The sequence below is a fragment of the Tursiops truncatus genome, chromosome 1 (genome assembly GCF_011762595.2).
Source record: "Tursiops truncatus isolate mTurTru1 chromosome 1, mTurTru1.mat.Y, whole genome shotgun sequence".
Classification (NCBI taxonomy): domain Eukaryota; kingdom Metazoa; phylum Chordata; class Mammalia; order Artiodactyla; family Delphinidae; genus Tursiops; species Tursiops truncatus.
In genome coordinates, this window is record NC_047034.1 from 169031334 (window position 1) to 169055189 (window position 23856).

The 23856-nt window shown below is 49.1% G+C and overlaps 1 protein-coding gene across 3 annotated transcripts in view; it reads left to right on the forward strand.

Moving 5' to 3' along the window:
• CAPZB (capping actin protein of muscle Z-line subunit beta) overlaps positions 1–23856 on the forward strand; it is a 136603-nt gene that overhangs the window by 1402 nt on the left and 111345 nt on the right. For 2 of the 3 annotated variants that reach the window (XM_033842182.2, XM_033842186.2), the window contains exon 1: positions 177–281. The exons of the other annotated variant lie outside the window; for it this stretch is intronic. In XM_033842182.2, coding sequence (XP_033698073.1) covers positions 192–281 — 90 coding nt within the window. In that variant the 5' untranslated portion in view covers positions 177–191. Of the gene's footprint in view, positions 1–176; positions 282–23856 lie in introns of those variants that run through there. 3 annotated transcript variants of the gene reach the window in all.

The window sequence follows — 23856 nt, forward strand, 5'->3', positions numbered from 1 at the left end:
GCCGCCTGGGTGCCGCGGGGTGCGGTGCTGGCGGAGCGTCCTGCTGGGACCCGCGGCGCCGGGGCGTGTGCGAGAGCCGAGGGATGAGGATGGGGGAGCCGCGGGACGGGGATGAACGCACAATCGCCCTTTTGAGGCCGCTGCCGTTGGGAGGCCCCCGGGCCCCGAGGCCAACAGACGGCCCGGACACAATGTACCCCAGCAGGCGCAGCCTCCCTTTCCCCCTCAGCTGTCAGCTCGTGAGGGTTGGAACTGCTGATAATGGAGGTGCCTCGGATCAGGTGAGCCAGACTCCGAGGGAGAGCTCGCTCCACTCGTGCTGTTTGTTTTGGTAATGAAGGCAGGTACTCTGGCGGCGCTCTGACCGGCCCGAGGTTTCACCTAGGCCCCGACCAGTGAGTCCGCCCTCCCTCCACTTTGGAACCTTCTGCAGGGCAGGCCCAGCACCCAGGTTGGAAGAGCCCCAGGGCTTCTGCCTCACGTGGCCAAGGCATCTTTGAAGGGTGGACTGAGATTAAGGGTGGCCACCTGCTCCTCTGGCCCGGTGCTGGCAGGTGTTTGCATGTGGACTTTGGGCCCCAAAGAGTTTTGGGGCTCTAGGTTCCTTGTTTAAGGAAGGGATGTTGCTTCTGAACTAGGCTGACTAATTCAGAGTGGCTGAGTTTTTTCTTCATGCCTTCCTGTATGTTGATGAAAAGCGTGGCCATTGTTATTGGACTTCTCCGATAGCAGTCCCAGGCCTGGGTGGGGAAGGACTTCTCCAGGACAGTTTTGGGTGAGGACTTGGAGTGAGGTTTGCTGTCAGGACAAAAGCAGGGGAGGATGGTTGGGATGGCCAGGTGGGGCTGCTCAAGGCAGCATCTCTGGCAGTGGGGGGGGGGGGGGGAGCATCTTGCCTTGGCCCTCAGTGCCTGAGTTTCCAGACCTGATGGGAAAATGCCTGTAATGACCCAGAAGGAACAGGATGATACATGAGGCTTCTCAGGAGTCCTGTATTTGGGTCTTACCTGGATAATCTGTAAGGACTGTGGAAGGGGTGGAGGAAAAAGGCTAACTTTTCTGTGGGGAGTGGGAGCGGGGCGGGGGGCTACTAGGTGCCAGACACTGTGCTCTGTGCTCCACTTACTTAATCCACACAGAACCCTTTGAGGAATGCTGTGTATTACCATTTTACAGGTGAAGAAGCTGAGGCTCAGGGCATGGAGGAACTTCCTCAAGATGTTGCTTAGTTGACGGGAGCACATCTGATAGGCTCTAAACTGCATCCTTTCCGTTGTCCCAGGCTGCTTTTGTGTTCCTGGTGATGCAGGCTTATTTAACGTGAGCTCTTTGAGGGCAGTGGTTTTTGTCTTTTGTTTTGCATGTCTGTATCCCTGGGGCCTAGAACAGTACCTGGCACTGAAGGAAATAGCTTGGGATGTGTCTTGAACTTAGCCACTTGGATTTCATACTCATTCTCTCAGTAACTCGTTCTTAGTATCCCCTAGGCTTGTAGGTAATTTCTGACTGCTTATTGTTCAGTTTATCCCCTACTTGAATATTCTGTCTAAGAAACCAGCGTAGACAGTTGGAGTAGGACAGAAGTGGTGGTGTGGGGTTGCATAATAGGTAAATGTATTAAAACCACTGTGGTTTTATTTTCAGTAGGGTTGATGGTAGAGAAACCAGCTAGATCTCAGTTATCCATCGAGGGAAACAGCAGTTTGAGAGTCTAAAGTGCGCTGGACTTTGGAGAAAACTCCGTGATTTCTGTTGGCATCAGTTACGAATGCATAAGCAAATGGAATTTACTTGCATTCTCTTAGCAGGTAATGATCTCCCACTATCTGTAAGTGCTTTATAGTTTCAAAGCACTTTTCCTTACCCAGCTCTAGCATCTAATCTAGGAATTATTGTCCTAATTTAGAGTTATGATTCTGATGCTGGATGGTGGGGCTGTAGCATGCAGGGATGGGCCGGGCCCCCCTCATGAGTTGTCCCTCCAGCTCCCAGATGGTTTGGCCTGACAAGAGATGATAGGAGAAGCCTGTTATATTGTTACAAGGTGGAACAATACAGTTGGTGTCTTGGCTGGTCTGGTGTAGCCCTCCTGGTGTAGGTCTAGCTCCACTCAGACCCCACATGTATATGCAGCCTTGTTTATTTAAACCCAACTGGCTGCTCTTTGGTGGAATGCTTGAAAAAAGTAGCCAACGATCCATAGCTTGAGATTAAAGAGATGCTAAATCATGTTTGTTTTAATAAATTTATTTATTTTAGTTTTGGCTGCTTTGCGTCTTTTGATGCTGTGCACTGGCTTTTTCTCTAGTTGCAGCAAGCAGGGGCTACTCTTTGTTGGGGTGCACGAGCTTCTCATTGCGGTGGCTTCTCTTGTTGTGGAGCACGGGCTCTAGGCGCAGGGACTTCAGTAGTTGTGGCACGCGGGCTCAGTAGTTGTGGCTCGCGGGCTCTAGAGCGCAGGCTCCGTAGTTGTGGCGCACAGGCTTAGTTGCGGCGTGCGCGGCGTGTGGGATCTTCCTGGACCAGGGCTCGAACCCGTGTCCCCTGCATTGGCAGGAGGATTCTTAACCACTGGGCCACCAGGGAAGCCCTAAATCGTATGTTTGAAAGCAGATATTCCTATTTATAACTCAGAAGTCCTGTTCTTCTTTTACATTCCTTGGGGGAGGGGAGAGGACAGATGACTGACAGCACAGGGAAATGGTGGCTGCGCAGGTACTTTGAACCTTGAGACTCCTGCTTCCCAGGCTGCGAAACTCTTGGCATTAGGCAAAGACAGTGGTGTGTTAGGAGTTGCTTGAAGCTCATGGGTGTATTTATGAAGTGCCTTCTCTGTGCTGCCCTATGTGCTCAGGACAAGGAAGCCTGGTAAACAAGGCAAACGGGTCCACGCCTTCACAGCTTATGTTGTTCGGCAGGGAGGCGTGTCACTCTTACCTACAGTTTAAGGAAGCAGAGCCTTGTTTAATGTAACTGCAAGCACACTTGGATGAGATAACGCAGGAGACTTCAGAGAAAGTTGGGGCTTGTGCCTGGCTTCAGCCCCGGCCTTGAGGAGAACGCCTGCCCTTGTTTGGCCGCCACCACCGAGGTGAATGGCACTGCACACGCGGTCTGTCCCCTGCAGACCAGAAGCTCTCCCAGCCGGGAAGGTTTGTGCCACAGAAGTCCTGCCCTTCTCACCTGGGTAGCTACCATTGATTGAGGATCTACCGTCATCCAGAAACCTGAGGTAGGACTTAGGTCCTACCCCACCCCATGATGGATGCTCGAAAGCTTGAGTGGCTGGTGTGAGAGGCGGGCCTGGGACTTGGCTCTGGGTCCCCCCGACTCCTGTGCCGGAGGCTCACTCTGTTTCTCAGAAACAGTGAGAAGTAGGGCTCACAGTACAGGCTCTTGTCCCATTTCTCCTGGAGGCAGATCCCACCAGTGAGAGTGGGGTGTGGAAGTCCAAAGGGTACAAGATCACCCACGTTAAGACCAGCGAGAGTATTGCCATTTCCAAACTAAGGCTTTTAGAGATCAACGCTCTGGTGTGAGGACGTGGAGCCTCGCCTGCTGCCACGAGCCCCGGCATCGCGTGCGAAGTTAGGACTTAGGAGCCAGACAGCCTTGGGCTAATAACAGTACCTCCTCATAAGGCTGTTATGAGGATTAAATGAGATAATACTTGTCAAGTGCTTTGAACAGCATCTGGCACATAATCATATGTGTAGTGACTATTATTATCACCATTTACAGATGAGGTTCAAAGGGTAAGTGGATAGTCCCTTTATAGCTACTAAGTGGAGGAACTGGGTTTTCTGACTTCAGAGGTAGACCCGTTTTCTCCACTGCTTACTGCCTGCTGAAGGGATATTTGGAGTTTGCTTGGCTTTGGGCTGTGTCTTGAATGAAGAAAGTCCCTGATAGAGCCAGAGGCTCTACTCCACCACAGAAGACAAGGCTCCCTGTGCTGCTGTAGCCTGATGCTGTATCTCAGGCTCTGGGTGCCTCGTCTGTGCCCGGTGGAGCCCCTTTTGAACTGAGTCCTTGTCCTCTTCCGGGCTTGGAAGAAGAGGGACAGAGCCTGTGAGTTCCGTGAGAGCAGGGACCTTGTCTGGTTCCCACCAAACACCCAGCACCTTGCGCGGGCCGCCTGGCGCTTGGTAAGCGCCTCATAGACGCTGAATGAGGGAGTGGTGAGCACTTTTGTCTTCTGCCTGTGCCACAGAACGTGGGCTTTGGGGTTGGGCTGATCTGGCTTGGAGTCCTGTCTCTGCGACTCAGTGTGTGACCTGCAGTGAGGATCTTACTCTCCCTTGGCCTCGGTTTCTTGATGGGTAACGTGAGGATGGCATTTTATAGGGATACTGGGAGAAAGAAGTGAAAATTGTAATGTGCTTAACCCAGTGCTTGGCGCACAGCAAGTGGTAGCCAGGGTTATCGTTTGTCTTATTCTGCATGCTACAGAGTAAGGACACAAAGAGAAGCCGTAATCCCTGTCCTCTAATCTGGAAGGGGAGGCGAGGTGCATCCAGAAAATGAAGTGCAGCAGGGAGGGAGGGGGGAAGGGAAAGCCTTCAGAAGGGCCACTCGTCTGCCCATCCCTGCAGGCTCGCCCGCAGGCAGCCTTGGTGGGGGCTGGGTGTGAACCCGGGGAGACCTTGCCCAGGCGGAGAGGATGGGGTGGGTGCAGGGGCCTGGAACAAGAGCAGAGATTGGGGTGATGGTCGGCCTTGTGAGTTTGGGGACCATCCGCAGAGTGGACGGCCAGTGGGGGCGCCTCGGTCTCAGGAGGGAGTTGTGGAGAGCCTGAGTTGCTAAGCTAGAGAGTTTGCGTTTGATCCGGGACAGCGTGGAGCCAGTTAGAGTTTTGACAGGGCAGGTAGAAATCTGAGGAGGCTGGCAGGGTCGTGGTATTTTAGGAAGAGTCATCTGGCGGTGGTGTGCAGCCGGGAGGGCCCTGGAGGGAGACATTCACAGGCGTTAAGCCTGCGAGGTTCTAAGGGTCCTGGCCGCGGTGGGGATGGATAGGAAGGGGTGGGTGAGAAAGATAAAGATAGGAAGGCAGAGCCAGCCATAGTGATTTACCGCCTCTGGGCTGAGGGGGAAGCTTCTGCCCCCAGAGCTGCCCTGTTCAGGCATCTGGAGAGGATGCTTTATCATTGGCCCAGCAACTATTTTTGGGCAGTTTAAATCCCAGATAGTGGTGCCTGCAAAGCCTTGATATGCTACTAATGCCTGAAGGGGGATTTCAGTCTGGTTAGCCCAGTGTCCCAGCCGCCCAGCCCTCCCGCATGGGCAGGTGGCCCCGAGTCCCGCTCAGCCTGCGCGGCCTTCACGTCGCCCTCATCACGCAGGCCCGCCTGCCTCCGGAGCCCGAGCTCAGGACGCTGGGCGCCTCTGCCGCTCACGTTTGTTCCATCAGGTCATTCATTCCGTGGACGCTCACGCAGCAGTCAGACCTATGAGAACACGGGTCTTCAAGTTAAATGGAGGAGGCAAATGGCAACGGGCAGGTCTGAGATTCTGCCCGACTTGGGCATCAGTGCAGGGGCAGCAACACGTCCCTTCCCCCGGCTTCCTCCTGTTCCCGCTCCGCGGCTTTCGGACAGCTCTGGATACCAGTGAGAGAAGCCTTCGTCTGCAACTTTCTAGCGATACATTTCCAGTCTGGTAGTCCTATTTCTTCTAAGGTAGCAACCCTGGCGTTTACACCCACCTGCCCCAGGGGGTTTATTGTGAGGATTGAGTGAGTTTGCATGTGGCAAGTGTAGACAGTGCCTGGTACTTCCGCTGGTGCAGCAGGAGTGATTATTTTATTAACATGGATGGTTGATAGATGGTGTTGGATTTAACCTCCCAGGCAGCCTGGATGCAAGTGGTAGTGGCCCCCAGTTCTGCTGAGACCCTGAGAGGCAGAGTCCCCGGCCCACGGCTGGCGATCTGAAGGGCTTCCAGCCCAGTGCTTTCTGGCCGCGAAGCTGTTACCACACTGCAGATTGCAAGCGGTCGTTTCCACTGGCTCAGACCCCTAACTTCTCCACCCACTGCTTAAACTGCTCCGCGAAGCTTCCTCTTCTAGCACTGAACTCAGAAGGACCTTTCTGAGTTAGAATCATGGTTATTTAGCGGGATTTGGGCTTATTGCCTCAAAAGTTTCCGTGAGATTTGGGCAGAGGACTCATTACGGTTACCAAGTGAAATATCTTTAGTTTAAAATGTTAGGGTTATGTAAAGATGGTTTTGCACATACTGTTTCTGCTGGGGTCAGTGACGAGCAGCCTCCCACCAAGTGCCCTCTTCCCTTGTCAGTTGCAGCCCTGAGAGGCAGACAGACAGTTCAGGTCTGGCTTGCTCACATGTCATGCTGCTTCTTGAGGCTTCTTCATTACGAGGCTTTGACCCTGAAGGGGTATGTCGGAGTTCACACGGGTGGGCTTCCTGCATGCAGTTTTATGCTCAGAAACTGAGAGGAGGAGCGCTTTATCCACTGCACACTCCTGGTGAAAAGTGAGTTAAGGTACTGTGGCCACTGAAAGACCTGCTCTTGAATTTGTCTACGTGGCTTTGTTTTTTATCAGTCCTTTGCTTCTCTGCTGAGCGCAGCTTGGTCAGTGCGTGGTCCCTGGGGCTGGATGTGGACCCAACACAGCAGTGCAGGCTGGGCCACTTCAGGTTCTTGGCTCTGTGAGAGTTTCTTTCTTTCTTTTCTTTTTTTTTTTTTTTTTTTTGGCCACACCACGCGGCATGTGGGATTTTAGTTCCCCGACCAGGGATTGAACCCACGTCCCCAGCATTAGAAGTGCAGAGTCTTAACTGCTGGACCACCAGGGAAGTTCTTCTGTGAGAGTTTCTGATGTGTACTGTCCTTGCTTTCTTCTGTTTCCTCTTCCAGACAGCTCCTGTCTCGAGATCTCTTTCAGCCATAGTGGGTGTGGAGCCCTGGTTGTCCTGGGATTTGAGGCCTCTGACTTGGTCTTTTTTTTTTTTTAAGCACAAACATCATTTATTTTTACTTTTTTAAAACGTATTTATTTTATTTATTTATCTTTGGCTGCGTTGGGTCTTTGTTGCTGTGCGCAGGTATTCTCTAGTTGTGGCGAGCAGGGGCTACTCTTCGTTGCGGTGTGCAGGCTTGTCATTGCAGTGGCTTCTCTTGTTGTGGAGCACGGGCTCTAGGTGTGCGGGCTTCAGACGGGCTCAGTAGTTGTGGCTCGTGGGCTCTAGAGCGCAGGCTCAGTAGTTGTGGCGCATGGGCTTAGTTGCTCTGCGGCATGTGGGATCTTCCTGGACCAGGGCTTGAATCCATATCCCCTGCATTGGCAGGCGGATTCTTAACCACTGTGCCACCAGGGAAGCCCTCGGACTTGGTCTTGAGGAATAGGAATTGGAGGTGCCCTGAGACGACAGTCTTCCTCCCATAGGTTATCGGGTCTCTCTCCTGGACTCTGTACAGTACCACCTCCCTTCTGCCTGTGTTCCTGCCGGATGCACAGTCACTCTCTAATTCTCTCAACCCCAGCTCTGTGAGGCCTGTTTCCTCATCGTGCAAATAAGGAAACTGCAGCTCAGAAAGGTTTAGTAACTTGCCTAAGGGCCCTGGCTAGTTAGTGGCAGAGTCAGCATTCTGATCCAGGTCCATCCGCTCATGCCTGTTGAACTCTGCTGTCCTGTTCCTCTCACGCATGGACCCACCAGGAGGCTTATTTTACAGACGAGGAAACTGAGGTCGAGAGGTTCACCTATAGGTCCAGCCACAGAGGCTGAAGAAGTGTGGGTGTAGCTTAGAAGTTCGGAGGGTTTTTTGGTTCAGGTTGTTGAAAAGGAAAGCAGCTGGAACCTTCGGTCTGTTTCTAGAAAGACACCTGCTAAACCGTAGGGATGCACCTTGGCTTTCTGGGCAGCACCGTTGTTCTTGGCATACGTGCTAGTCATTGTGACAGCCCCTCATTGACGACACCATACAGGGTGCCCTGGACTTTTTCCTGTGAAGCCTGTCCCAGCCTGGGCACCACAGGCAGCGTCAGGTTGCCCAGGAAGCTGAGGGGAAAGACCATACTGGCCGTTATAATAGTCGTATGACCTTGAGCAGCGTGAGCTGGTTACCCTCACGATGCCTAATACGTTCTGTCTCTCGTCCTCGGAGGGAAGACAGATGCTACATCCCCTGCTCAGAGCTGTGAGTACTGTCACCGTGTTCCACTGTTCCTGGCCCGTGGGCCAGGGCTCCATGGTGTTGGATTGATGAAGGTCTAGTAGGTCCTTACTGAAGGTAAGTGCCCTCCCCGCCACTGGGTTGAACCACATGAACTTGCTGTTTTCCTTGGTCAAAAATGGCTGAATATCAGCATTTCATGTGGTTCAGCCTAATACAGACCAAACTCTAGGGCAGGGCGATGCCGGAGTGAAGCTTTCTAGCAAGTGTCCAGATCTCCTTTGGGACATGGGCCCTTGGCCACACCTGGCTTCTCAGGACATCAGTGTTGGGCTCCTAGGAGGTCTGTGTCACTTGAGGTGGGCGTAACAGGAGTGGAAGGAGCTGAGTGTGGGGTCTGCCCTGGGGTTGGGTCGGTGCTCTCCCTCTGGTCGGGCCACTCCTGGCGCTGAAGGCTGTCGGAGGGTCCGGCGGTGGCGGGACCAGGGCCTGGTGGGAATGGGGACCCTAGCTGCGCCGGCATTCACTGCAGCTCCGCCACGTGGCGGGCGCTGAGCAGTTGGCCCACAGTCACACACCTGGCCGTCCTTGGAGTTGAAGGCAGTCTTGATTCTAGAGTCCAAGGCAGTGAAGGGCAGGTTTTGGAGCCTGACCCCCTGGGTCGCGGTCCAAACCTGCAGCCTTGGAGCTTCCTTCACTCTCTGCCTCAGTTTCCTTGTCTCGCAGTGAAGTGGTGGGAATAAGAGGATCTATTTCTGATGGACTTAATGAGGATTAAATGAGTTAATACATGTAAAGCCAGACACAGGAGGACATTAACTACTTTTATTAATAGTACTGTGTTATTACCAGCAACATGGACTCTTGGCATGTTAGTAGAGCCGAAAGAGACTTGAAATGTGTAAACTCCCTCTGCTTTGTGTTGGAAAGAGTTGGGACTTCGCATCTGTGTCCATCTCCCAGAGGAGGCGTTGCCTCTCCTAGAGCTCACTGGAAACACACCCTGTTAGTACAGGCCTTGCCGAGCACGCACCTGCCTCTCCATGAACGGGTTGCTTGAAATGGTGCTTTTGTTCTGGGTTATAATAAAAGTCACTCTTCTGGAAAATGGCTTAATTTTTTTTTCTTTCTTGGCATGAGTGGCCAACCCTGGAGTGCCAGTTACATATGGTGCCCAGCGCCTCTGAGGGGAGCAGGGCAGGGTGCTAATCAGTGAGTCTCATTCCCCCTCTCCCCCGCACCTGCCCTGGATGTTCTGATCCATTTTCTCCTTTTCTGAAGGTGACATGTTTTCCCAGGGGCTCTCAGCTGCTGCTAACCAGGGTTGCATTTGTGAACTGCTACAGACCCGCCAGAGTTCACTGCCTCAGGGGTTTCATGTTTTATTTTTAAGAACATGTGTTTAATTTTAAGATATGTAGAGTGTTGGGGTTTAGGGGTATAAGAAAGAGGCAGGATACAGTGGGGGAAAGAACGATTGTTGGAAGGCAGCCTGGTGTAGTACAGTGGAGGAGACCCCTGGACCTGGCTGCCTGGGCACTGTGTGAGCTTGAACTGCCTACTTCATCTCTCTGAGCCTCAACTTCCTCATCAGTGAAATGGACGTAATATCCTCCTCTTCACAGAGGATTAAATAAGAGTAACATACATGAAATGCTGTAGCTCAGGCCTCATATGATGGCGCCTCATTATCTACAGCAATCTCATCATTTGTCTTGCAAATTAGCACCATTCCATAGGGAAGAGAATTGGATTGACTAAAAATCCCTGTATTAAGGAGTACTGTAAATCTGAAATGCGGGTGTCATGACGACACTAAGGAGAGGCCCTGACCACCAGCTTCCCAGGAGCTTGCTCTCGGGCCGCTCCCTCACACAGAGCAGGGGCCTCTGCACGTTGGCTTAGAGGAGTTATCACGCAAGGGGACTTGCGTGGCGTCAGCCTCTCTATGCTGAACCTTACAAGTGCCGTCTCATGTTATCTTTCTCATTGCCCTGGTCATGCCCCCATTTTGCAGTTGTGAAAATGGAGGCCAAAGAGGTTAAAGTGAATCTTGTAGAGGATCACACTGTTAGTAAGGGGCAGGGGTGGCCTTTAAACTCGATCCTTCTGATTCCAAAAATCCAGCCCTCAGTACACACTGGAGGCTGGTCCAAGGGTGCATTTTCACGTACAGAGGAAAGTATGAGTACTTTCTTCTGAACATCTAACGAATGTTCTTTAGTACTTTTTAAATTCTTTGCCACTCAAAGCAGACTGTTAGGTGACTGCTCCTAGTTTGGCTTAGATGCCTTGGAGCCCATCTTAAGATGCGGGAGAGTAAGCATGCAGTAGTTGCAGTTCTTCGTTTACAAGGAAGCCTCATGTCCCGCATAGAAACTTCTAACCCACGTCAGGTGTGGAATTGCTTTTGAGGCCTCGGGCACTGTTATAGTCTTTATTCCTCCCTGCACCATCTCCTCTGCTCTGTGCACATCCAGGCAGACTCTGAAATAACGTAGCTGTCAGGGAGCAAGCTAGCATTTGAACTCGGGACCAGCTCCATGCCCTGGCTGTGTCACACTGCAGCTGGGGCCAGAAATGAGCAGTGAGGCAGTGGTTGCCGCTCTCCTAGATAACTAGTGGTTAAGTGATTATTCCAACCCGAAGAGGTAAAACCATACAGAGGTACTGAACAAGGTTCCTGTCCTCAGAGGGGTTAGAGTGCCGGGCTGTGGGTGTCAGCATCTGTCCACAAGATGGGCAGGGTCTCCACGTCCTTGGGTCAGGGCAGCCTCTATTACTTCTCATCTCGTTTGGCACTAGGTGATGTTCCTGGGAAATAGGTCCAATCTTCCCAATTCCTTAACTACCTTGATTTCTTCATTCTTTCCTTTAAATAACCTCGTCCAGAGGCATTTATCTAACCGCTAGCTAGAATTCCCTTGCCCTTTTGCCTCCGATAAGGCTGGCTTTATAGGGCTTTTGTGTTGATGGACTATTGGTTTATTTCCTTTTTTTTTTTCATTGAAGTATAATTGACAACACTGTATTAGTTTCAAGCGTACGACATAATGATTCAACATTTGCATATGATGGACTGTGGTTTCTGAGCTTGCTAAATTCCAGATGGAGAGCACACAAAAGCATCTTGGGAATTTTCCCCCAGATCCTGCTTTTATTTTGATTCCATGGGATCTGTTTGGTACATATTGATTGTCGAGGAAGCATTTCTTGAAACAACAGACAAGAACTGGTTGCTGTGGTCCCCAAGGATGGGCCCTCCCATCATGTGCCTAATTGGCAGAACATGGACTTATAAATAGTGTTGGACCTTTGTGAGCTCAGAGTGCTCTGTGAGGCTTCAGTCTTACTCCAACGTCCTTGTGTGGCATTGGATTAACCGCTACAATTCTGTGAGCTGAATTCCATTACATGCCAGAGTCTCTTAAGGAAAGGAAAAAAAAATGATTGCTAAGTCTCAGGTGATGGGCTGTGTATTGGAACAAGTACAGCCAGATTCCAAATCAGCTGAAGCATTCAGCAGGCCCTCCGAGTCAATAAGGCGAGCGTGGCGGTGCATCTGTTACTACATACTTTACTTAGCACTTTCCATGCATTACCCTATATTTAGTTTCCAGAATCCTCCTAAGAATGAGGTCTTATGAATTTAGGACTTTATGTAAATTTGAAGATTTTACGAAGATTGCCAATAAGTGGCAGAGCCAGGACTTGAACCCAGCTGCTCTGACGTTATAGCCTTTGCCCTTCACCTCTGCTGTGTCATGGAATTTCACCACTGACACGGGGCTTGTGGCTTGTCCGGATCCCACAGTGAATCACCAGGCAGCTGGGACTAGGGTCCTCTGTCTAACACTCTAGAATCTGGACGCCACACTCTGGAGTAGGCCGTTGTCTTTTCTGCCACATAAACTCAGGCCCATTTTTATTTTGTTTTATTTTATTTTATCTTTATTTATTTATTTTTTTGCCACACTTCGAGGCTTGCGAGATCTTAGTTCCCCGACCAGGGATTGAACCCAGGTCCTCAGCAGTGAAAGCACGGAGTCCTAACCACTGGACCACCAGGGAATTCCCTGAAAACTCATCTTTGAATGTGCTTCTCCAGTAATGCATTAGAAAGACCACGCTTTCCAGCATGACCTGGTGAGGGAGCTTCATGGCGGCTGGGTTGACCAGTGCAGAAAGCCAGTACCCTGAGTTAAAGAAGAAATCTGGGGACAGGTCCAGATTCAAACCCAGGTCCTTTTGGGAGTTCCTGCAGTGTACACAGGAGACATGAATGGCAGTGACAGAATGCTGAGCAAAGTGGATGTTCAACAGTAGGTTGAAACGGCGGTGTGTCTGTTCAGTGGGATGTGATGCAGCTGTTCAGATGTGAAATAGCACAATGTAGTGGTGTGGGAGAGGTGTGGGAGGGTGCTGAGTGGTGCGGGACGCTGCTTAGTCTCTCCTGTCCTCAGACTCTGTAAAATGTTCACGTCAGAAAACCTACCTCATAGGGTTGTTGTGAGGATTCAAAAGTGAACCATTTGTAAGCCCTTCACTGTGCTCTCTGTTCCTTGCAGTGGATATCTGTCTATATCTTTATCTGCGCGCACACACACATACGTGTGTTGTATGTATTTGTCTCCCCTCCTTTTGAGTCACTTCCTTAAGATACCTCCTCAGGAGTGGGGTTGTGGGGCTAAAGAGAACAAGTGTTTTTCTCTCCACACATTCTTCCCGTCACTTTGCTCTAACAAGTGCTGTAGCCTGTACCTCACCCGTGTCCCCCAGGGCCCTGTGATGTGACCTCACTCTCCCTGCCTGGCAAACTTCTCTTCTTCAGTCTGGCTCACTGTTCTGACCAAGTCGAGAGAGCTCCTTGCTTTCCTGCAAAAATGTCCTAAGAGAGAAACTTTGTCATTACCACAAGCAGAAAACCAATATTAATTGCCATGAGTAGAAAGTACACATTGAAATAAACTTAGGTAACTGTTGATAATAAAAGATGCTCGTCTGTGGACCACCTGAGACCGTCTGGTGACCCCCGGTGTCTGGCTCGTTCCTGTCTCTGGGCCTCAAAAGAACCTGGGGAAGGGAAGATGATGGCTGTAAGGGGTGTGTGCAGGTGCCTTGAAGAAGGGGTCTGGCTGAGGAGAGTCAAGGCAGGGACCCCAAGGGAGAGGTGTTTCGTTGGAGCCAAGATGAGAGGATGCCTTTGCCAGGAGGACAAGGGGCGGGTATAGACATGGCAGTAGAGAGAACAGCATGTGCCAGACACAGACGCCATGTTCGGGGCAACCAACAATAATTGAAACTTGTGGGAGCCGGAAGGGTGGGAGAGCGCGATGTGACTGCAGGGAGACAGGGCCGCCTCGCAAAGCAAGTCCCACGCCAGGGTGGAGGCTCCGATTTCGATTTTGCCCTTGTCCGTCTCAGCACCCTCTCCATAGCCCGAGCAGACTGACAACACAGCCTTTACCCAGGCAGCCCAGCAGTTGGCTTTCTTTCCTTGGGTATTATTTGCTGTCAGTTCACTGCCCGTCCCCGTCTCCCGTACCCGCCCCCCCACCCCCGCCTTTCTTTGTCATTATTTGCTGAGTGTCTCTTGTGTGCCATGCTCTGTGCCAGGTCCTGCGACGCTGGCCTGAAGAAAAGGCGGCCCCTGCCTCAAGCTGCTCACAGCCTAGGGGAGGAGGTGCGTGGCCTTCTAGTTGGGCGTGAGCACCAGTGGCAGGGACCCGGGGAAGCTTCCTGACCTCGTTCCCTGGTATAAGGGATCCCTTTGGAATCTGACGTTATTAAAAGAAAGTTTGCAGTGTTTTCTCTTTGTTATAGAAGTAATGTATTCGGGGACTCACTGCCTTGGGCCCGGGTTCAATTCCTGGTCGGTGAACTAAGGTCCCGCAAGCCGCATGGCGCGGCCAGTAAATAAGTAAATGAGTAATGTGTTCATTATAGAAAAGCTGGAAAATACAGGAAAGAAGAAGAAAAAATTGCCCATAATCTTACCCTGCCAGCAGGTACTGTTTACTTTTTGGTATATTGCTTCAGCAGCTTTCTGTCTATATAGTTTAAACGTTTTTCATGTGATTGAGTTCATATTGCCTATGCTATTTTTTTTTTTTTTTTTTTTTTTGCGGTACGCGGGCCTCTCACTGTTGTGGCCTCTCCTGTTGTGGAGCACAGGCTCCGGACACACAGGCTCAGCGGCCATGGCTCACGGGCCCCGCCGCTCCGCGGCATGTGGGATCTTCCCGGACCGGGGCACGAACCCGTGTCCGCTGCATCAGCAGGCGGACTCTCAACCACTGCACCACCGGGGAAGCCCTTGCCTATGCTATTTTTATATCCTGGTTTTTTTCACAAGAATTTTCTTGTTATAAACCCTTCAAGAACATTTTAAATGACTAATATGTCAACTGGTTGATACTGTTACTTACCATTCCCCTGAAGTTGGACAAGTAGAGGTTTCTAATTTTTCTCTGTATGTTGTACTGTTCTGAGGGTCTTTGTACAGCACTTTTTTTCTTTTTCCTCCTCTTATTGATTGTTATGAAGGCTCCTGTAGCTTGTATCTGGAGGTGTGAACCTGCTCTCCCCGCCTGTGTGTATACAGTCTGTTCTTGTTGCTCTGGGTTGTCATTCTGTAAAGTCACCACGAACACTGAGTTAGCAAATCCTGAACCATTATTCCTAGGGGAACATGGTAAGATTCCTGGGATGCTCTGGTGACAACATTTTTATCATCTGATTAATACATAACCGGAAAAGACAAATACTGCATAGTATCACTTATATGTGGAATCTTTAAAAAAAAAGTCAAACTCATAGAAACAGAGTAGAAAATTGGTTGCCATGGGTCAGGAAATTAGGGAGAGGTTGGTAAAAGTATGTGAATTTTCAGCTCTAAGATGAATAAGATCTGAGGATCTAATGTGAAACATTAGAAAAAAAAAGACATTGTTTTATGTGTGTTTCTGCTTAAGGACACCTTACTTCATACATATTGTTGACTCATCAGCCATGGCCGACAGCTCTGTAACTCAAGTCTGAACACAGCTTGTCCAGCACGTGTTTTCTCCGTAAGTGCATCACAGCCCTCTGCTGCTTGGGACTCTGGGCAGCACTGCGCTGGGGGCTGTTTTTAAACAGCAGAATCAACAGCAAGGTGAAAAGTGTGGCACTAAATAGACTGTGAGAAGGGCTCTGTTTACAGCTCGAGAGCTGAAACAAGAAGGCAGAGATTGCCTCTTTCACCCGCAGCTGGGTCGCGCACGTCCAGCGACCCAGCTTCTTCACCACTCTGCGCGTGTCTGGATGACCGTGCAAGTGCCCTGAGTATTGATCTGGGGGTTACACATACACCTTAGCAAGCGGGCAAATTTGCAGAACGGAATATGCAAATGAAGAGAATCGGCTCTTCACGCCAGGTGCCCACCAAGCCTGGTTTGTGGCCCATGTTGTACGTACCTCGTGAGGTAGAGGTAGTTACAGTGAGGCTGCTTTAAAAATAAGATTTTAATAGCATTCTTCCACAAATTTGGGGGTTTTTTTTGTAGGAGGGTGCTGTGGAGGAAAAGTATAATCCCTATGAGTATTTGATACCTAGTTTTCTAGTAAGCCAGTGAGTCTTTCTCAAAATCTAAGAAGGCTTGAGTGTTTGCGAATCACTTTTTTCCTGTCCTAAAACGTGTGTGCTCCTGTCTCTTGGAGGGGGTCCAACTACAGCTTGATGATAAGGCCCTTGGTGTCCCTGGCGATTTTAGATGAGCATCCCATTCTTAGGACCCACAGGGGTGGGACAGGCACAGCTCTGGAGAGTCCGGCTACCCTGCAGTGTTTTCCGGCTGTACTTCCCAGCATCTGATGTTGGTGTGGAAACGTGTGAACCCAGATTGTCCTTTAAACCAAGGCAGCCTTGGTAATTAGCATTCTTTTGAGCTGGGAGGCTTTGAGGGGAGCTCTTGGCCCCCCTGCCCTGGAATTTCGAAAGAAGCGTGCAGCAAAAGAGAAAGGAGAGTCACTGAGGCAAGGAACTGGGTTAAACACTGACAGCTGGCTCAAGTATAGGGAACAGAGGGAGGTCACCTTGACAGTAGTCTTGGAGTGGGGACTACTTAGGACTCAGGACATTTACTCTCCCTCACTGGGCTCATGTGTGACGTTTGGACCTTAGCGTGTTTGGGGTGGGAAGACTGTAGCGTAGGCTGGGTCAGCTTGGTGGGGGTGGGAGCGAGGAGCGAGGCACTTTGATGTCCTGAGCTGCAGGGCACTCAGTCCCTGTGCAAGAGCTGAGTCACCTGCGGGGACCAAGGCGGAACTCCACACCCCTATTGTTCCCCTGGCTTCCTCCATTCTCCCTTCTTTCGTTTCATCCTTTCCTTTTACTCTTTCTTGCTTTAGCCTGCTGCCAGAGTGAGCCCAGGATGGTGTAGGACATGTTCCCCTACTTGGCCATCTGCCAGCACAGTTTATTATTATTTATTTAATGTTTTTCTTTAAATTGTCTTGAGCCTAACACCTCAGTCTACCCTAAGTAGAAAACATCTGTAAAATCACACGTTTGATGTGGTAGTTATATTTTTTCTATGCATATTAAAAATAGGTAACCACTAGGGCTTCCCTGGTGGCGCAGTGGTTAAGAATCCGCCTGCCAGTGCCGGGGACACAGGTTCGAGCCCTGGTCCAGGAAGATCCCACATGCCATGGAGCAACTAAGCCCATGCGCCACAATTACTGAGCCTATGGTCTAGAGCCTTCGAGCCACAACTACTGAGCCCGCGCGCCTAGAGCCCGGCTCCGCAACAAAGTGAAGCCACTGCAATGAGAAGCCCACACACCGCAACAAAGAGTATCCCCTGCTCACCGCAACTAGAGAAAGCCCGCGTGTGACAATGAAGGCCCAAACGCAGCCATAAATAAATAAATTTTAAAAAATTAGGTAACCACTAAATTGCATTCGCCCATATCCCTTCTAACACCTCTCTCGAACCCTGGTGATCTGCATACCACACTCTGGAAAATGCTGGAGGGGCAGAAAGAGCAGTCGCTCCAGGAGTCTGGAACCCTGAATGCAGGCCACATCTTGGCCCCTGACCTGCTGTGTGATGTTGAACTATTCCCCTCCTGCCTCCTGGCCTCATTTTCCTCATATTGGGCTGATGAATATCGGCTCTCTCCATGCTGAAGAGGAGTTGCAGGATGCTGTTCAAGCGGTGCCTCCGTGGTTCCTGGCTTCTCCGACAGCAACTCAGGACTCTGACCTGGACATGTGATTCATTTGCCTGAAGAAATAGAGACTTACAATTTTGGAGCTCAGGAACATTTTGTCTTCAAACATGCTTCTTACTTACATTTGGGTTTCAGCTCTCACTGCTTGTTAGCCAAGGAAGCAGCTTGATGGAGTAAGGGTTTTGGAGCCCGGCAGCATCGTGACTCTCTCCATCCTTCTGGCTCCTTCTCTCTGATGTGAGAATGGGAGACCCTCCTGGCAGGGCTCTTGTGCTGCAGAGGAGGCCAGGCGCACAGATCCAGGTGGTGTCTGATGTGGGTTCCCTCCCCAGCCTCAGCCTGCATGGGTGTAGAAGTTAGTGTTGCCTCTGTCCCAAGAACAGAGTTGTTCTTGGACAGAGATGTAAAGCTTGGCTTCTGGAGCCAGGCCGCCTGGGTTTAAATTCTCACTCCTCCACTTTCAGCTACATAGCTTGGGGCTTCATTTAACTCTGTGGGACTGGTTCCTCATCACAGAGCCTATTTGAGGAAAATAGTTAAATAAAGCAGGTAAAATGCCCGCTGTCGTACCTGGCACGCAGTGAGGGCTCCATCCGTGTTGATTCATCATAATGAATGAGGTGCTATATGCCACGTGTGTAGTAGCATCTGGGATATAGTAAGTGCTCAGTAAACGGTAGCTATTGTTTTTCTAACATGTGACAGGAGGCCCCAGAGTGCTGGCTTCGGGGCCTAGAGGACAGGGCTGGTCTTCTACCTGCGACTCTGGTTGGGTCAGACTTTTCATCCTCCCCACCCCCACCCCCTTTAAGCCTTTCATGCCTGGAACCCACCCACAGGAACGCGCCATTGGACCACACTGGCCCAGCTGAGCCCGTGCACGAAACCCTCCTCTGCGTTTGGCTTTGAAAGAATTGTAACTCAGTTTTGGAAAAGGCAATACAGTCACAACTTTCAGAAGTGAAAATACGTGCATAAAACTGTGTGTAATGACAAATCTCCCTCCTGTCCTTGGCCTCATTTGCCCAGTCTCCTCCAGCTTGCCCCTCCCTCCCTAAACCCTTAAGCCCTGGGTAACCACTGTTAATATTTCTAGGGTCTCTCTTTGTTTTATTTATTAAGGCATTATTTACATATACTGAAACTCACCAGTTTTAAAGAGGACAGTTTAATGAGTTTGGGTAATAATCCTGTAACCTCTACCACAGTCAAGTTGTAGAATAGTTCCCTCATCCCAAATAGTTTTCTCGTGCCCCTTTGTACTCCCTCCCCTCTTCCCTCACCCACTTCCCTAGGCAACCACTGGACTGCTTTGTCACTGTGGTTCTGCCTTTTCTGTAATTTCGTAGAAATAGAATCACAGTACATAGATTTTTGTGCTTGACTGATTTCACTTAGCATGGTTTTTTTTGGAGATTCATCCATGTTGTTGCATGTATTGCTATTTTGTTCCTTTTTAGTGCCGTATGGGACTCTGTAGTATTCCATGGCATGGGTATACCACAGTTTGTCCATTCACCAGTTGATGGACATTTGGGGTTGCTTCCAGATTTTGGATGTTACGAATAATTTTGCTATGGATCTTCACTGGTGAGTTTTTGTGTAGACATTTTCTTTTCTGCCCTCATTTCTTTAGATATAACAAACAAATACAAATAAATTCTGTTTCTCCCCCCCTTCTTTACATAAAGGGTGAAATATTATAAAAACGCTTCTGGCACCCTGTGTTTTTTGAAAGGGCCTCAACATCATATGAGAAGATCATAGCCAGTCTCTAATTTGGGCTTGTGTCCTAGCATCCTAGGAACTAAGGGTGCCAGCTGGTCTTCCGGGCTCCTGGAGGGAGTGCCAGCCTTCTGGGACCTCGGAGAAGGTGATGGAGGTGGGCATGGCTGCAGAGAGGTTTGCTCTCTGGGTCTTGTTCCATCTAATAGGACTTCTGGCTCTGTGGATCATCGAGGAGGGCAAGTGTGAGGCTGTGCTGGGCTTAGATGGGGTCACGTGAGTATTTGGGCATCAGAATTGTAAAGGAAATTAGCTTATGCACCACCAATCACATCCTGTTGCAAAACCACAGATTCTTAGCAGAGGTGAATACCCGCCCTTTTACGGCCCTTCTGTGTGAGTGAAGCTGGGTGGGTGGGTTGCTGACCTGTTTTGAAGAACGTTCAGTTTACTGATGTGGAGGACAATGGTGCAGATTGTGTGTTTGCTCAGAGCACATTTTGTTAAAGGTCATACTTTTACCTGTCCCCAGTCCCCATTGCCTTCTAGACCCCAATATCCCTCTGCCCCCCAAGGATATACTGTTTTGAACTTTTCAAGGGAAATTAGGCTTGATAGAATATGCAGATTTGGATTAAAAAAGGAAGGCTAAGGAAGGCTATTGAGGTCTTTACCCTCTTTTCTTTTGGTAGTGCTGTTAGCAGACAGTAGGATTTAGGAAGCCACATCCACCGTTTAAGTAAATAAAGGATACATTACTTAAGGGTGTCTTCTCCTGGGGCTGTACTGTCCACTAGAACTTGCCGTGATGCTGGAAATGCCCTCTATCTGTGTGCTATCCTGTAATTACTAGCCACATGTGTCTCTTGAGCCCTTGAAATATGTGTAGTGTGATTGAGGAACTGAATATTTAGTTTTACTTGAGTAGCTTAAACGTCAGTAATCACATGTGGCTGCTGTATTGGACAGTGTGGGTCCAGATGAATGTTGACTCCCATTGAGAATTTTTCTTTAATTAGAAAAATTATTCTAGGGACTTCCCTGGTGGTCCAGTGGTTAAAACTCTGAGCTTCCACTGCAGGGGGCACGGGTTCAGTCCCTGGTCTGGGAACTGACATCCCACATGCTGCACTGTGCGGCCAAAGAAAAAGAAAGAAAAAAAATTATTCCAGATAGAAACCATAGGGAATAAATACCCTTACACTGGACCTGTTGTAAGTGATTTTTAAGCAGATTAGGTGAGTATGTTCTTTCATATGGGGTATTACTTATACAGCATGTTTACTGGGTGCCCACTGTTTATAAGGCCCATGGTAAGTGCTCTATTGGATAATCAGAAGTTGTCGAAGTTACTTACCCTCCTTGGGTAAGTAAGGTGTCCTCATCTGTAATGAGAGTATTGGACAACATGGGCTTTTTGAAGTCCTTTCTTGTGCAGTCATTTTTATGGTCTTGTCTTTAATAGCAATAGCATTTATTTATTGAACACCCCTGTGTTCCAGGAATCGTATCCAGGACACTAAGTAAATGCATTATCTCATTTAAATGTAATGATTTAATCTTCATTTGGTCCCAGTGAAACTAGGTGTTATCCTAGTTTCATAGATGAGGACATTGAGGCTTGGTGAGGTTCAGTAGTTTATCTGTCGTTACGTTGCCAGTTAACTGTACAGTTCAGATTCCCACTCGGGTCTGCCTCATTCTGAGCTCATTTTCAGTTAAATCTTTGTTTATGCAATGGCTGTTTTAAAAAGAGATCTGTTTCGTTAAACATTTACAGTTCTTGTTTTAAGTAATAATTGAATCAGTTTTTTTTTTTTTTAAATAGACTTTACAGTTATGCTTAAGTCGGGGGTTTAGGAGTGAGGTGAGCAGGTGGCGTGGGTGGAGGCCAGCTCACCTGGCAAGGCTCGTGTTCCCCTCCACGCATATCCATGAAAGGCCTGCTTTGAACACGCTTCTGCAGGAATGCCCTCTGGATGCCTAGGCTGGGCAAAGCTCGGCTCCTGCCAGGAGCTGCAGGCAGTGGCGGTGGCCTGGGAGAGGGGGGAAGAGGTAGAGCTTGGACCTGAAACATTCTCTTGCTCCCAAGTGCCACCAAGCAAGGGAGGCCCACAGAAGGGCTCATGGGTTTGGAGCCTGACGTCGACTCTGCCTACCACCTGCTTTACTGGCTGGGCGACCTTGTGCAAATCACTCCACCTCTCTGAGGCTGGGTGGCTTCACTCCCACATCCACCAGCAGTACTTCTGGAGACTCCCATGAGCCACACACCGTTCTGGGTGCTGGGAGCCCAGCAGCGAGTAAGAGAAGCTGTGCCTTCATGACGCTTCATTCTGATTGTTCCTTTTCCCATCCTTGATATAGGGACGGGGACCTGCCTCATGGCATTGTTTGGAAGAGTAATGAGATACCGATTAACCCAGCTTCCGGTGCCCTTCCCCAGAGCTAGCTGGGTTGGTTCCTCAAGGCTAGTACCCTGTGTCAGTTAGTGCATCTTTGGCTGGAGTCCTTGGCTGCCCAGTTGGGCTGCTCTCGTAGCTGTTCCGAAGGGGCTGGATGCTCCAGCTCAGCAGAAGGGCAAATGGTGCGGCGGAAGCACCTAGCACGGTGCCCAGCCGTGGCGGTCTCCGGTACGAGGTGTTTCTTTCTCAACCCCTTTTTTCCCTTTTTCTGGATAAAGAAATTCTACCATGTGGGAACTGTGTAGTAGGGGCTGAGAAGCTGAGCGAGGAGTGGTAGGAAGTTTAAAAAAGAGGTCAGTCAAAGCAGATCTCCCATTCTCTCTTATTTCCTTAGTGTTTTTCTGACTACAAAAGCAATGCTTATTCTATTTGAATGAACAACATAGAAATGTGTAACTTGCAAAGTGAAAGCACTCCTTAATTCCACCCCCAGAGATATTGCTAAGAGTTTGATATTCATATTTGTCTAGATATTTTTCTACACATGTGCTTATACTGTAAAAAAAAAATAGTTCCATCTCTATAGACGGATATTCAGTCTGCCTCTTTCACAGAGTGACTTCCTGTCCTTCAGATCCTGTTTTCTGGGCACAAGGAATCAGGGTACTTTGCTGAATAAAATCAGCCTTGTCCTGAGGCCAGAAAAGGGAAGTAAACATACTCTAAGCAGCTGGCCTGGAGAAGTGGGTCCTGGTTGAAGATGAAGGAGGCCTTTGGAAGGGCAGGCAGAAGTGAGGGGAAATCCAGCAGGGACAGAACTTTCCCCCCATCACACCCTCCTACAAAGAATCGCTCGTGTTTGACTTTGCATCCTGACTTTCCTGACCCGGCGAAGGCTTTCTGCAAACTGTTTGAATTTATAGCATAGAAGTACCATCATGATAGTGGGTGGAGAACCTGCCTGCATCTTTCAGAATTGGGCTTAAATATGGTGAAACCTTCATTAGGTGTTTTTTTCTATCAGCTATTTCACATCCTTTTAGAAGGATTTCTTTACTTTTTTGGATTATAAAATTCTAAAGGTTGGCTTTTAGACCGAGCAGCTCGTTTGCCCACGTGCGTGGAAATGTTTCTTTATATTAAAGAGTGGGTGGTGGTATAGAATAAAGATAAATGCTATGAATGTCTGAAGTTATTAAAACTTCTTTTAATTATAAAACTATTAGATTGAACCATATGAAATTGCCATTTTTGTAGGCCAGAAGTGGGTGACCATTGGCCATTTCATATGGTTCAACCTAATAAGCTTCATTGGGGGAAGTTCGGATCATAGAAGGAAAAATCACTTGTAACGGTTTTTAAAAAAATTTTTTATAAGTCCTTTCTTTTTGCATAAACGTGATTTTTGACTAGTTATAGTCATAGGCTACATATTTTTTTTTATCTTCCTTTTTCAAAATATGACCAAACACTGAGATACCACCGCACACCTGTTAGAATGACCAAAATCCAGAACACTGATACTACCAAATGCTGACGAGGACGTGAGCAACAGGAGCTCGCATTCGCTGCCGGTGGGGACGCCAAACGGTGCAACCGCTTAGAAGACAGCTTGATGGTGTCTTACGAAGCTAAACCTACGGTTAACTAAGCATGTAATCCAGCATTTGTGCCCCTTGGTATTTACCCAAAGGAGTTGAAAACTTAGGTCCACACAAAAATCTTGCACACGGATGTTTATAAAGCAGCTTTACACTCCAAGACTGCATGTCCAAAACTACAACTCTGTACGTCCGAAAACTCTACACTGCCAAAACTTGGAAGCAACCAGGATGTCCTTGACCAGGTTGAATGGATAAACAAACTGTGGTCCATGTAGACAATGGAATATTATTTAGCACTGGAAAGAAATGAGTTACCAAGCCATGAAAAGCCATGGAGGAACCTTCAATGCATATCACTAAGTGAAAGCAGCCAGTCTGAAAAGGCTACATACTGTGTGATTCCAACTATATGCCATTCTGGAAAAGACAAAACAGTGGAGGAAGTAAAAAAGATCAGTGGTTGCCAAAGTTTAGGGGAGAAGGAGAGAGAGGAATAGGCAGAGCACAGAGGATTTTTAGGGCAGTGAAACTAATCTGTATGATACTCTGTAGGGTAGATACTTGTCACTGTACATTTGTCCAAACCCATAGACTGTAACCAAGAATGAACTTGGAACCAGGAAATGTAAACTGTGGGCTTTGGGTGATTGATAATGGTGTTGTCCGTGTAGGTTCATCAGTTATAACCCGGGTGCCACTCAGAGTGGTGGGGGGTGTTGATTAATGGGGGAGGTTATGCCCGAGTCAGAGGAGAGCTACATGG